This window comes from Plectropomus leopardus, chromosome 23 (assembly GCF_026936395.1).
Source record: "Plectropomus leopardus strain MGB_pleo_1.0 chromosome 23, ASM2693639v1, whole genome shotgun sequence".
Lineage (NCBI taxonomy): Eukaryota > Metazoa > Chordata > Actinopteri > Perciformes > Serranidae > Plectropomus > Plectropomus leopardus.
In genome coordinates, this window is record NC_142198.1 from 3,758,266 (window position 1) to 3,773,112 (window position 14,847).

Here is a 14,847-nt window from a genome sequence, read left to right on the forward strand (position 1 = left end):
TTTTATTTATTTATTTATTATTATTATTATTATTATTATTATTATTATTATATGCCACAGATGAGTCGAATATTTAGCATATATAGTACAGTTATGGAAGAATTTAGCATTCTGACAAATTTAAATATTAACCAGATTTTGTTTTGTTTAACATAGTCCTTAAACGTGTGTGGAAATATGATTCAAATTACTTTTTCTTTTTCTGAGGGACTCCCCTTTGTGCTGTGCCCCATTACATTGCAATCCCAAACTACGCTCTTGCATATATTCGGGTAAAAAAAACAATGAAAATTGTCATTTAAATTAATATGGCAACCCATTTAAAAACTACTTTTCCCTGCATACCTTGCACGCGCAAATTTGACAACTAGCCAATCCGCGCCATGACAGCCCGGCACGTGACGTGGGGTAAGTTCCTGCTGTGGCTTGAGGGAAACAGATCGACATTGAGCCACGGGAGAATCGCACTTTGCGGGTAAGATAAGACATTTGGCCCGAGCGAGGTCCCCTGTATGTGTGTTTAGTGTTTTTCGGAGGGGTTTGCCGGAGGTTCCTGTGCTCTGTGCGGGTGAAATAGGCTAAATTTCGGACGGAACAAGCCTGTCGCTCCGTTTGGGCCTTCGCTATTTCCTGGTGCAACTCCACAGCTGTGTCTGTGGGAATGGCCAAGTTGGAAAAGTTCAGTTTCGGGGGTTTTGGTGGAGTTTTGTCGTTCTGTACTTCGTTTGTATTTGCTCTGTGAGTTTAAATATGACCGTGAGAGCTACCCGGTTGTGTCACCGAGTTTATTTTTGGTTGTGAAATAGACATAAAGCAAGCGTTTGTGTGTGTGTTCATACCTTGGAGCTGCTCACTACTGTCAGGTTGGAAAATGCTAGCTAACCGTATCACCATGAATTACACGGCACCGCACGCCTCATAACTGAGTTTACTACTGAAACTCTTCGCTTGGTTTTGGCAATTCTATAATTTTATCGCTGTGTGCTCATAGATTCAGTCAAGTGTGCACAGATTTAGTGTGCGTGGTCAAAGTGAAAGTGTGTGTGTGTGTGTGCTTTGTTGTACTGTGATTGTAGTCGCTCAGATGGTCAGACGCAGCTCCAGGGCTAAAGTTGTTCAAAAAACAAACGATACGTTTTTTTTGTGTTGTTGTTGCTTGTTCTAATGTCATGAAAAAGGGGAAACGAAGGTGTTTCTGTTCTGCCAATGTGAGTTCTGCTGCCTGACTGGTTCACTGCAGCAGCTTCTGCACAGTGGAGCCAGATCAATACATCTGCATGGCCAATATTATTGGCAGATTTCAGGCTGCCACATATATATCAGTATGGATCTACAGTATGTGTTGGCTGATAAACTGCAGTACAGAACAGTGCCCATTCTCATTAAATCTTTTGAGTAGGGTTGCAACCGACAGTCTTCAAAAATGTCACAGTTTCATGGTATTCTTATTAGTAGTCAGAACTACCCTTACAGGAACGAAAACAGAAGGGTATATTGCTGCAAACCCTACTTTTGACACAAATGCATGTTAGATTTTCATATTTTTTCGAATCTCTCTGAGCCTTCATCTGCAATTTTGGATATTTAGCTACTGTAAGAACAGGTGTTTTTTTTTTATTATGTTTTGTTAGTAGAAAACTAGGGATAAAGGCTCAGGGATATGGGCTGAAATTTATATTATGGTATTTCTTAGGCTGTATCTCCATAAACGATATATATCTCAATATTTTTGAAGCTATTCAAAAGCACTAATGCAAGAACTGGGAGACAGAATTGACCATAACTTTTTTTTTAAAAACCATTTTTTTTTTAATGTGACAATATTGTAGGAATAGCTATTGATACTTTGAATAAATATTAACACAATTCTTTTTTTTTGATCAGTTATCATGAGTAATGTAGATATAATGAATGAGTGGGTGAAGGGAACTAAAACAAGTAGAACTCTAATAAGTTGAGAAAAGCACATCACTTACTAGAATGCAACTTTTAAAAGCAGGGGAAAAAAAACATAATTTATTCCATATCACGATATTACAATATCCAATATTTGAGACGATATATATTTTTATTCAATATCTCAACACTATGTAATATCTTTATATTACCTAGCCCTACTAGGGATGCATAATAATATCAGCATGTCACCGGTGTCAGCAGATAATGGTTTTAAAATGAAATACTGGCATTGGAGCAAAATGAACATTTCTGCTGATACGATTGTCCGATAAGATGACGCTTTAATTATGCAACTTCTAAATAGTTGAAATAGGCCATATTTGCTCTGGTTTCTCAGGGAGAACATCGGCCAAGCTTGTAAAAGTGGAATGAATTTAACAGTTTGTTTAAAATTTGTTAAATAAGAATAAATCAGATTTTATTTTTTTAAAACTTTGTTGACAAAAGACAAATAAATCTATCTTGTACCTTGTAAATATGGTATATTTTACATGTAACCTTGGTTAACCTTTTGAAACTTGGATCAACATCAGTTTTCTTGTGCAGATGCCTTTCACAATTTTTTACCCTTTAAAATGTGAGCAGATTGGTTGGATTTCTTTCAATAACATGGGGAAAAAAAGGCAGTTCTTACCAAATTGGCAAGAACTGTCCCACAAATTGCAAGAAATCAGTAAAATTAAACCAAAAAATAGTATTAAAAACAATGGGAGGATTACAAGAAAATTATCCAAAATATAGTGAAAAATGTCCCAAAAACTAAATTTATAATGATAATAATTTTATATTAAAACTTAGTTAATAGAAAAAAAACTTTTTTATTTTATTTTATGGACCAGGGTGCAGTTTGAAGAGTTTTCAGTTTTTGTTGGGTGGTAGCTGGGCCCCCCTTCATAGTGAGGGAGTAAAAACCTGATTGGCAGCAGTAGACGAGTTCGGGTGTACGTTTTTACCATATCCTGTAAGGTGGGCCTGAGCATGGTGGGCAGTGTCTTTAGAAGGAGTTGTGGAGCAGGCTGTGGAGGAGCAGGGGAGTGTGGGAGAACTTGAAGACCAGCCGGGCTGTTGCATTCTGGATGAGCTGCGGAGGTCGGACGGCACATGCAGGCACACCGAGGGAGGGAGATGCTGGAGTCTAGAGGCAAACGTCGAGGACTGGGTCTATCCTGATGTTGTGGAAAAATAATCTGCAGAGGCGGGTTGTCGCAGTGTTGCTGCGAAGGGTAGCTGTTTGTCCAGTGTCAGACCCAGGCAGTGCGAGGCGTGTACAAAACAGAGCTCTTAGTGGTGATGGAGAAGTAATGGATGGGAGATGCCGGATCTGGAAGAAAGAGCAGCTTGGTGTTGTGGCCGTTGAGCTTCAGGTTGTGCTCAAATATCAACTGTGAGACAAACACGCAGAGATTTATGCTTCCATCCGGGTTCAGACTGGAAAAAAACAGAATACGTTGAGTGTCATTTGCTGTGGTAGCGGTTAGACTTGGGCTGTGTCTGTTTTTTAATACCTTTTGTGGAATTTCGGTGGGGTATATGCTATATAATGGTATCAGTAGGTTTAGAAGTAGAAGTTTGCATTACAGATTTGCACAAACTTAAGCGATATTTTCAAACGTCGATAAAACACAATTATGAGATGACTGCGTTTCCACTGAGTGATGTTCTGTGACTTCTCCTCTGATGATAACATTCCCAGAAGCATGGTGATGGATGTCCAAAACATTAGCAGCTTTCTTTCTATTGCAGCCACCGCACTAGCCATCATTATTTACAATCCAAAGCGACTTAGGTGTGTTTATGGAGCCATAATGGAAAGGTGAGCCCTTTACACGTGGGAGCGGCCACATATGAGGGATTTCTGGGAGGTGATTTTGAAGAGTTATGTGATGCAATAACACCTCTTGTAGCGCCTGCTGCATCATGCCCGAGTGAGCCAGTTCCAAACTCCAAATTTACTCAACCATTCCTTTTTCTGTTTCAAAATAAAAGCCCTTTGACAACGTTTCTGACAACAGAATCCCTTCAGTTGTTGACATAAGGCATTTCAGTGTGAAACATTTGTAGAACTGTGTTGCTTACAATGTAGTAGCTTGAACAGCTGCATAAACGAGTGAAGTATTTGCTTTTAATTGTGGAAATACAGTAGTTACAGCAGCAGGCAGCTCCACAGAGATGCTGCAACAACCAACACACCGCCAGGCTTGCGCCCTGGTATGCTGTAACACCATGATGCCACCCACGCCAAGTAGCTATACAGCAGGAGTTTATCATCCCCAAACTCTGGCTGTTTGATCAGAGCCCCTTTTCTCTCTGTGGTTCTTTGTCAGTGGTCCTCATTGTGGCAGAGCAGCTGTTTGTTCTAAAATCTCTCTCCTGCTCGCTGAAATACTGGTCACTGTTTGAGTTCGGCTTGAGAGGAGCAGCTAAAGACGGGACGACATGCTAACATAGACCCGCCTTGAGCACACAACTCAAGGAAGATGAATGACAGCCAACATTAATCCTGCTCTTATTCCTACAGAGAGCCTAGTCATTAATTATTATGGATTAATAGTAAAATAAACTGAAACTAATATTATGCTGCAGTAACATCATGCCTGTAGATGGTTATTTTATGATATTCTCTCCCCTCCTGTGGTTTAATGTGCAGTGGGTCTGTAGAGGACTTTAGTCCATAAATAATCTTTTTCTCTCATAAAACTTAGTTTAGTTATTGCCTTGTGAGGGAAAATAGTCACAAGTTTTTGCTGAATAAATTTGCACTGATACATCTCAAAGATATGTTTGTAGTCATTTAGTTTCTTCATCACAGAGTTTGTCCTCCAGAGAATTTTATAAAATTTTATACTGTAAAATGTCCTTCTTATTACATATTTTGGCCGTAATTCTTATATAGCCAAATTGAAAGAATTATGTTTATGTTTGAAAATTTTGGCTGATTAATAGTTATTGGATAGTGTTAAAAAAATGAATAAATAAAAACTATCTCCCTGAGGTTTTACAAAATAAAAGTTCCATCTTTGGACTTTTTAATTGATTCATTTTATCAGCAATCGTGAAAATATAATGCCAAAACATACAATCGGTTAAATTCCAAATATTGGCCCCAATAATCTGTCAACCCCGAGTCCAGAATGCAAAAACTAAACGCAGACTCTAGATAGATCACTGATCTTTAACAGTTTAGAGTTCTTAATGCTACATTTGTATTTTGGTATAATATTGAGGTTCGATACCCAGCCCCAAAATAACAAGAGATAGAGGAAGCTGTACTACGGTGGTTTTCCACCAAACTTTGGTTTAACTATAATTAGTTCATGTAGGTTTTTTCACTCTTCAAACTGCACCCACAAGCTTTCACAGAATGAGGAAGCATTGATTGTTTATAGTTTCATGTACCTAATGTGAGTATTGAAGCATCTTCAGTCATATTTAAACGTGCCCTCAGTCCAGCGGCCTCTCGCTCATCATTTCTGCTGCCCGTCAGTGTCCCCCCCTAGTCTTTAACATTTCACTGTTCCCAAACCTCTGTGAGAGCAGTTTCCTCTCTGTCAGCCACAGAAACAGAATTATACAAGAGATATAAAACAACACCCCCTTGTCTAATTATCTGATACCAATAACTTCCCGCCAGACTGGTTAGTCAGTCTGGTTCTTTTTCTGTAATAGGCCTATTTGTTTGTTTCCTGGCAAAGGCCTAATAGAAGCTCTTCATCACATGTGATGATTTCTAAAAAAAAAGTTTTGCTTTCACTTTTTTCTGTCCACACAGGTCACGCCCTGCTCTGGCTTGCCAACAAAAGGATATTTTCAGTTTCCCTCCCCTCTTGCCTCCTGAGGCTCTTGTGTTCAGGCAGGTTCATAGTGACAGGGATCACTGGAGCACTATTTATAAGCAAACCAAAAAATAAGCTCACCGTTGCATTTCAGTTCAATGAATTAGCTTTTCAAAGTTACTTCTAAGGCATGAAACTTTATTTTGTCGGAATGTTTGTTTAGAGCTAATGAGAATGTGACTTCTTGAAGTAATAGTTGTGTTAATGTTTTGTTCATTGGACGAAAAAATGATTTTTGTCTGAATACATACAAATACATCATTACGATTACCATTTTCTGGAATTTTCCCCTCTTTTATTGTTATTTTCCAATCTCTCTCTCTCGTTTTCTTGTCACCTTTTTACTAATTTCTTGCACTTTGCAGGACTTTGCAGGACAAGCCAAATTGCTCATTCCTTCTCCCCCCCATATATTCAAAATAAATCAAACCAATTTGCTCAATTGTCTTAAATTTTAAAATACATTAAAAAAAAAGTAAGGTTATAAAATATCTTAAAGTGTTATTCTTTATTTAAGAGAAGTCTTTCATTTTGAGATGAGGCCTAGTTGCATGAGAAGTATCTCCCCACAATATTCACTTATTTAAACATGGCTTGGTCTTTGGTCAAAATTTTAGTATTTTAGTTTTGATTGGTTCTCCATAGGCCACCTGCTTTAATGAAACAAGAAAAGGAAGTAAAAAACACTACAGATGATGCTAAGCTAAAAATAGTTAGCCAGGGGGTTTCAGAGAAGAAACAAAACTCTGTTATTCCTGATAGTCGCTAGAATCTGAATAATACTGTTTTCAGTGCGGAGCAGCAACAGCCAGTGAGGGGTGGACTTTTAATTTTGTGACGGCTTAACTGGAGCTTTAACTGGAGATTTAATGGGCCAGTAAAGTGGATAAAAGGTAGATAAACTGTATGTGTAGCCTTTATGTCTTAATGTGGAGAAGTGTGAGGAACATTGTAACTGAACTTTAAATTTAAAGGATTTTCAACAGTCTAATCTGTGTGTAACAGTTTGCTTCATAAGCTATAAATCTGATTACTTTGTGATTTTACTTATGATTGTTATATGCAGTTACAAAAAAAATATCGTCAAACTCAGACTTCAAACTCAAAGCTTAATGTGCATTTATTTTGCTGTGGAAATATTATTACATCTTCTTTTTGACGTCTTAAAACAGTCTTAAAAAGCACTATATTTTATTACAAAAAGTTCGCTGCAACCCTGAATTAGTGTATCATAACGGCCAATATTAGACATCAGCATATAGTATGCCAGCTTTGTGTTTGCGGTCATTAACCGTGTGAAACCTGGATCAACATCAGTTTTCTTGTGTTAAATTCAGGTGCTTTTCACTGGCATTTAAACCTTAGAAACCTTTGAATTCTTTTGAAAACATTATTAGAAAATAATAATAATAAAAAATAGGGGAACATATGCAGGAAACTAACTGATTTTAATTATATACATACATTTATTCACATTTACATTTTTAGCATGTTTTCTAAGTAATTTTCTTTTTGTTGTTTTTTTTTTTAAACCATTTTTCTTTGTTGCTATTTTTTTGGTAACTTGCTTGCATTTTTTTTTTACTAATTTGTAGTTAATTTGGGGTCATTGCTTTTTAAGTTTTCTCATTGCCTTTGCGTGTATTTGAAAGAAATTAAGCCAATTTGCTCAGGTTTCAAGGGGTTAAGAAACCATGTATCTGTTCCAGAGTTTGTCCCCCAGAAAGCACTCACAAAATTTCAAGCTCACATCAGATCTTGGTTACAATTGTTCTGATGTGCAGATACTTGAGGGTGTTTCTTCACATATGGCAAACGGTAAAAAGTGTTTTTTTTGAGGTGTTGCCATGACTACAGTTGAGTGACAGCTGGGATCCGGCGTTGAGTGTTACCTTCCTCAGTACACTGAGCACCTGTTGCTCACATTACTTTTACCAGCTGTGTGTACTGTTGGATGCTGTAACTCAATATCAGAAGAGGGCTGCCGATGGTTGTTTAATTATTGATGATAAATACTACTAATGGTACAAGGAGGCTCACTGGTGCTTAAAGTGTTTTCAACCAGAATCAGCTTGTTGATATTGATAACTCTTGTCAAAATGGATCTTCTATTGATGTTCATAACTACCAGTTTGTCTGACAGTTAAAATTAAGTTTAAACTGAGTAAGAAAACACTCAGAAAACAGTCAAAATTCAGCACAATTGAATCCACAAGGTTCAGCATTGTCTGGAAAAATATTGGATTTGAAGTCATTCAATGAAGTCAGTCAGTCACATTTTTTTTCACTAATGAAATCATATTTCAAAAGTAGGGAGGGACCGATTATCGGCAATTATCAGGGCCAATATTTGGCAGTTTGCTAATTATCTGTATCAGCATTTTATTTTAATGATTAAAATTAATTAAAACGTGCAAAGAAAGTGTCAGCATGGCAAGAATTTCTATTTTGTAAAACCTCAGGGAGCAATTTTATATATTAATTTTTTATTTAAATTTTCACTTGACTTTATAAAAAAAAGTTGCTGGCAACTTGTGCTGTATTTGGTGGCATTTCAGTTTTGATTAAACATTTGCTGAAGACATTTAAACAAAGTTTTGTGTTGGAGTTTGTCATATTCAAAATTCGAAATATCGTCAGAAAGATTTTCATTTTTATTGTAAATGCATATCAGTTCCAAACATTGGTTATCGGTTTTATTAACTAGGAATAATTGGTATCAGTATAACACCAATATCGGTCGACTCCTTCTCAGAAGCAGTTGAGATGTGCAGCACTTTGCACTGTACGTTATTAACATTGCAAATCGTCCTACAAAACGAGACAACAGCTGACTAAACTGGTTTGGGCAGGTTTGATAGTTTTGGAAGCAGGTCGTTCACTGGCAGGATGACGAGTCAGAATCTAAATCAGCTGCAGATAAATGTGCATATGTACAATTATATGTATATAACATGAAGACTACCTGCGATTTTGACTGTTTATACATATTGTGTTATGCCTGACATCCCTTTTCAATATATGAAAATGTTAGTATGGTTTAACTTTTTATTTATTTTCACCTTTATAATTTATGTTTCATTTATTTTATTTCCTTTTATTTGTGTTTTTTATTGCTTCTGTTATTGGTTTATTTCTGTGTATATTTTATATTGGCATTTTACATCTTGCATTATTATTCCTCTGGTTTTCATTTTATCCTAACTCGACCTTAGTTTCATCTCACTTGTGTCACCGACTGTCTGTATCCAATTCTCCTTTGCTTTGTTTGTCAAAGCACTTTTTAAACCTTGTTTTTAAAGGTGCTATATAAATAACATTATCAATATTAACATGTTTTGTTAAAGCAAACATTTTTTTAACTTCAGTGCAAAAATTAGTATCTTTATAGCATGATTTCTTTATTCGTTAGTACAATTTTTTCCTCCCATGACGCCCTATAACTACCCCCCACTGGAAATGTGTAATCCTGCATAATATTCACACAGTGTCGTCACTATGTGTGTTCCAAAACTAATCTTTTCATAGGAAAAAAAAAAGAACAAAAACCACTGCTATGCTGGATTCTGTCCAGACTAAATATGTTCATTCTGCTGATAGTCTCCATGCCAGCAGTATAACTGACAAGTTGTCTTCTCTGGCGCGGTGTGTTGTGGCCCTGAGGCCGTTGTGAAAATGTTCTGGTATCTGTCATATTTTCTGCTGATGATTGCGTGCTTACAGTGTGGTTTTTACTGACAGATAATTGATAGCTCAGCTTCAGCAGGACCTCGCTGCTGACATTACTAACAGTCTGTGTGTGTCTCCCTCAGCCTGTGGAAGCCCCCCTCCCTGAGCGATGGCCTCACCAGTCTCAGTCTACAACTCCAACCCCTTGGACACACACATCTCCAGTGTAAGTGTCGCCAAAAGAATGGCTGTGGCTCTCTGTTTTCAACCTGTGCTGTAATTTTTGTTTGGACTTTGGGGGGACGGGCAGAGCACTAGGAAAGGGTGCGCTTATTTACAAAATAAAAGACAAAACGGGAGCAACACTGTTAGACTCATCATTCTGCACAAAATCATTTTCGAGGGAAGCCAAAATCATAATCGAAATTAAAATTCGATTAATCGCACAGCCCCACTTGGCACATGAGAGTAGTTTCAGTTGGTTGCAATCTGCAACCTCACCGCTAGATGCCTCTAAATCCTACACAGTGGACCCTTAAAGCAAGGTTTCCCGCTACATTCATTTCTTTGTGGTGCCCTGTCACAAATAAAACTTCTGCCACCACAAATAGACTTTCTGTTTTTTAAAGGTAGACCGTTCATTGCGCCACACTCTCGGAGCGCAGGGCATACTCTGGGCCAAAGGGAGCAGCAGAAAGTGAGGCGCATTCAAGTGAAGCAGATGTAGAGACTATAGTTTGTAGTCAAATTGCAGGCATTATAATACAAAGTGGTCTCTGGTATTTATAGTATAGGAGGTCAGGTATAGGAGTAGAGGTCAGAAAGTTTTTTCATTGTGGCTTTGAATCTTGATTTGAAGTCTGAATCATGTTGAGTTGTGACTCAGAGGGCGTATTTAGGTTTAATTAAGCAGCTGGAAAAGTTGCCAGCTCCTTACTGTTTGCAACAAGGTGGTTTTTCTGGTCGTTTATAATTAAATCATGTTTAAACAAGACTGAAAACTAACTGACACACAATAAAACCTGTCAATGATACCGGAACAGTAGAGCTAAAAACACATACTCATACAATTGAAAAATAAGGAAGAAGAACAGATTAAACCAGATACCAATAACTGGGTTTTGAAGTGAAAAAAATTAAGTTGATGGCATAAAAGTTCCAAATAAGGATGAAGAGCAGCAGTGTCAAATTTAGATGCTAAGCTCCTTAAGTCCTCCGTGTCAAAGTTTGTCAGTTCAACATCTTAAAAAGGAAGAAGGTGTGTGTATAATGTCTCATCTCACTGCACACTGAATCTGACCACGCTGTAACTGGCTCAGTGTACTTTTGCCCCCCTTCTTTCCCTTTGTGTTTTCCTTTGTGGTTCTTCCACTGAAAATGAAAATGGTTCCCAATCTTTACCCCTCAGGGACCCTTTTTCTATCATTGAGTCACCTGGCGACCCCTTAAAAAAGAGGCATATTTTAGGATGTTTCATTTAATATTAGTTGCATAATAGTGACAGTACAGGGAAACTGATAAATTGCACAATTAACCAAATAGTGAGTGCAATAACTGCAGGAAGTTTGAGTAAAAGCAGATCATTTCCTGTGAATTTTGCGTCAGAGATAAGTGTCCTGAGATTTTTTAGTATTTTTTTATAGAATTAACTTTCTGTTCTATGGTTGTTGTTTTTGGGCTATTTCCAACAGTCATAACATACTTTGTTTTTCACAAATGCAGTGTTTTTTTCCCCTGACACTTGGCCATTGTTGTACTAGCTGTTAAAACTGCAGGCTCTGTGAATATAGCTTCTGTTCAGGTTTTCAATGTGCCCTTATCCTGAGAGATTTAAGTTAAGTTTATATCTCAATAATATTCTAACTTAAAAAAAAAACTTTTAGATTTGTTCACAAATTGAATGAAGAGGCTGAGATTTGGCCGACTGTATTCATTTATTTATTTACACTCTTTAAAAATCAAGAAGGCCTTGTGACCCCATTGAAGCTTTGGGGACCCTTAGAAAAGGGGTCAGGACCCTCATTTTGGGAACCACAGCTTTAACCGTTCAGGCTAACTTTAATATTACACACTCTCTTACCTCTGCGCTCAAAATGCACTTTTCAAAATCAGGATTTGAAAAATTATATACATTAATAGGCATTTCTACTTTCATTGAGTCATTTTTATCATAAATATCAAATATTTATTAATTTTCAGAAAATTAACCCTTTAAATGCCTGTTGTTTTTTTTTTTACATGATTCTACAATATTTTTAGATAAAAAAAAAAAAGAATTATTTTCAACATACTACATACAAAGTAGATTTTTGTGATGATCACAGTCTGGGATATGTCAGTGATTAGCAGCAACATTGATTGTGACAGTGCAGTGGAATTAGCATGTATTTTCTCCATATGCAAAATATGGTAAAAAATGACAACATGCACCTGATTTTAAAAAGTGCTTTTTTGTGCAGAGCAGTATGAGTGTGAGTATTTGACACTTAACAAAAAAAAATTATGTATAAAAATCAATGTTGCTGCTAATCACTGACATATCTCAGGCTGTGATATTTATATCTATTATATATTTATATTATATATAACATATTTCAATCTGAGCATGTAGTATGTTGAAAATAATTCTTTTTTTTAACATAGTGGCATCATGTCAAAAACCTGGCATTTAAAGGGTTTAAATAAAAAAAAGCATATTTAATATTTATACTGATGTTGGCTAAAACTGTACTCAATGAGAGTATAAAATCACATGCATGTATAATATTTTTGAAAGCTTGATTCTGAAAAGCTTTTATGCGCAGAATGACGCGAGCGTGTGTGATATTAAAACGGGCCATGAGAGGTAAATAAATACATGTGTTGCTGTGATTTATTCTGTTGACTCTGTTTTGAAGCCTTGTTTTGTGTGTGTGTGTCTGCAGACCTCCAGAGAGTCTCTGAAGATGGAGTTGTTAGCTGACGTGACTCTGCTGCCGGGGGAGGAGAGAATTATCGGTGAGTACGCGGAGCTCATCCGGTCGCTCTTTAGAAACATGTGAGCGTCTGTGATCCTGAGCTCGTAGTTTGACTCCCAGAATGTGTTCGTCAGGTGCTTGTTCAAACACTGCCCTATTTAAACCTTTGAACCCTGAGCACTGGTGCAATTTCTCTCATAAATAAGGGGAAAATTTCCTTTACCATGCTGTGTGGCAGTTTGTGTGTTATCAAAAAAAAGACAAACAAACATATTTTTAAAATGTTTAACATGAGAAAAAAAAGCAACGAGCAACTTAAAATTGCAAGAAATTAGTAGGAATAGAAAATTATTTTTTTAAAAAGGCTAGGGAAAAACTATTAAAAAAAATATTTATGGCTAGGTATTATAATTACATTTTTAAAATTATGTTACATAATATATGCTAAGCACTTTTTCCAAGTCATTTTTGTGCCATTTCTTACTTTTTTTGTATTTCTTATGCCATTGCTTACTGTCTTCTTCACATTTTAAAAGAAATCAAGCCAAGGGTTAATCGTAAGGGAAAAAAAACAGTAAAAAGTAATATATGAGAAAGGAGGCGAGGTCATTCTGGAAGAACTTCAGAGAGTCTCCATAAAATAATTCCTTTTCTGATATTCTTTTCCAACATAACCAGACGTGTCTCACATCTATCAGGAGATTTAGAACAGTGTATGGGCTGTTTTGAAACACATGTAAGGTCATTGTGAAAGGCTGCAGCGTCCTTGTTCCTGGGTGATGATAATGAGTGTGATAGGCGAGGTGCAGCTGATGGGAGAGAATTAAAGATCAGAAATGGTCTTGGGTGAAAAACCCGTCTGGCTCCGGTGAGTTCAAAGGTTCTAAGTGTTACAGCACCTCCGTGTGAGTAGATGTATAATGGCACATGTGGCTGAGATCACATCATATCTGTCCTGCTCTGTATATGTGTAACTATGATGTCATTGTTTCATCCAAATATTTGCAGAAAGGCAAATAACTTAACTGGGCTTTGCTGTAGTGACTGTCACCATGTTCCATGTTTTCATGATGCCACAACTTTTTTTTTTGTTTGTTTTTTATAAACAAAAAAAACAAAAAATGACTTATTTTCAATAAACTACATTCAAAGTAGATTTTTATTTATTTACAGCCTATGATATGTCAATGATGAGCAGCAACACTGATTGTGACAGTGCACCTAGTGGAAAAAAGATGTCGTCAGGTGGAAAATAGTAAAAATGGCAAATTCCCTGGCAAAATCCCAGAACGACACCCAGAATTAATACAATGCATGTTTCATGCTTTGATGGCTGTGGGATCAAAAAATTGTGCATTTTGTATTTTTTGCACTTAACAATATGAATGTAGCAATTTAGTTTCCACAGTGTATTTTAGACTTATTGTAGGAGCTGAGCTGGAAATTCACAGATTAAACAAAAATATACAATCCAAAAATGTATGCCATATGCAAGGAGACAGCCAAAATGATCAAAAAATGAAGAATGAAAAGTGTGATAAATGCACCAAACAGTCCCTACTGAAGTTACTACAGTGTTACTGACAGGGATGGTGGCCAAAACTACTGTTAGACATCACTGATGCATTTGAGACATTTGGCTGCAAAATGCAGTTTATTTTTTCATTTTTATTTTTATGGAAATCTGTCTCTGTATTTTAACCTCATGACACTGAGGACAGTCACAGCCACTGACTGTCTCTATGCTGTCATCACTTCTCAGTTATTTGTCAGTTAGTCCTGAATCAGTCTGTCAATATTCTCCGATTGTGACAGATAAACCCAAACAGCGAGTCCACCTGTCACCAGCTGACGTGTTGTTTAGATGCCAGTTACAGACTGCGTCTGTCCTCATTAGTCTCTTATTGAACACACACAGTAGATCGTATTATTAGTGTACTTTTGGCTCTCTGTGCTGATTTCTTTCCCTACACTACTCACTGCTTACCATGGTACTGCATTCACATGCCTTTCACAGTTATTTCAATCTTTTAACGGTTGGCACATTGGTGCAATTTATTTTTATAAAAAGGGGCAAAGGGTAAAAAGTAACTTGGCATGAAATGTGCTGCAAATTGCAAGAAATTAGTACATTTAGATTTTTTTTAAGCAAGGGAAAAATGTCCATTGACCTGTCAGTATTATTTTGCAGAATAGTTACAAGTTTGCCGTTGGCCATTTTCCTGTCTTTTTGTTCTTTTTTTTAAAAAAAATTCAGCTTTTATGATTGCATTTTCTTTTACTCTCTTTCTTTTGCTTTTTTTTTTTAAAAATTATTTTCAAGTGATTTTCTAGTACTTTTTTACCAGTGTCTTTTTTTAATATCTGTGTCATTTCCTCTTAAGTTGCTCATTGCATCTTCCCATGTTTTTGATAGAAAGTAGGCCAAT

The 14,847-nt window shown here is 36.6% G+C and overlaps 1 protein-coding gene across 2 annotated transcripts in view; it reads left to right on the forward strand.

Annotated features, from left to right (window-relative positions):
- Positions 1-385: 385 nt before the first annotated feature.
- The window catches only part of mtm1 (myotubularin 1), a 31,758-nt gene continuing 17,296 nt past the window's right edge, over positions 386-14,847 (forward strand). For both annotated transcript variants that reach the window (XM_042512027.2, XM_088073321.1), the window contains exons 1-3: positions 386-475; positions 9,605-9,687; positions 12,386-12,458. In XM_042512027.2, coding sequence (XP_042367961.1) covers positions 9,631-9,687; positions 12,386-12,458 — 130 coding nt within the window. In that variant the 5' untranslated portion in view covers positions 386-475; positions 9,605-9,630. The remainder of the gene's footprint in view (positions 476-9,604; positions 9,688-12,385; positions 12,459-14,847) is intronic.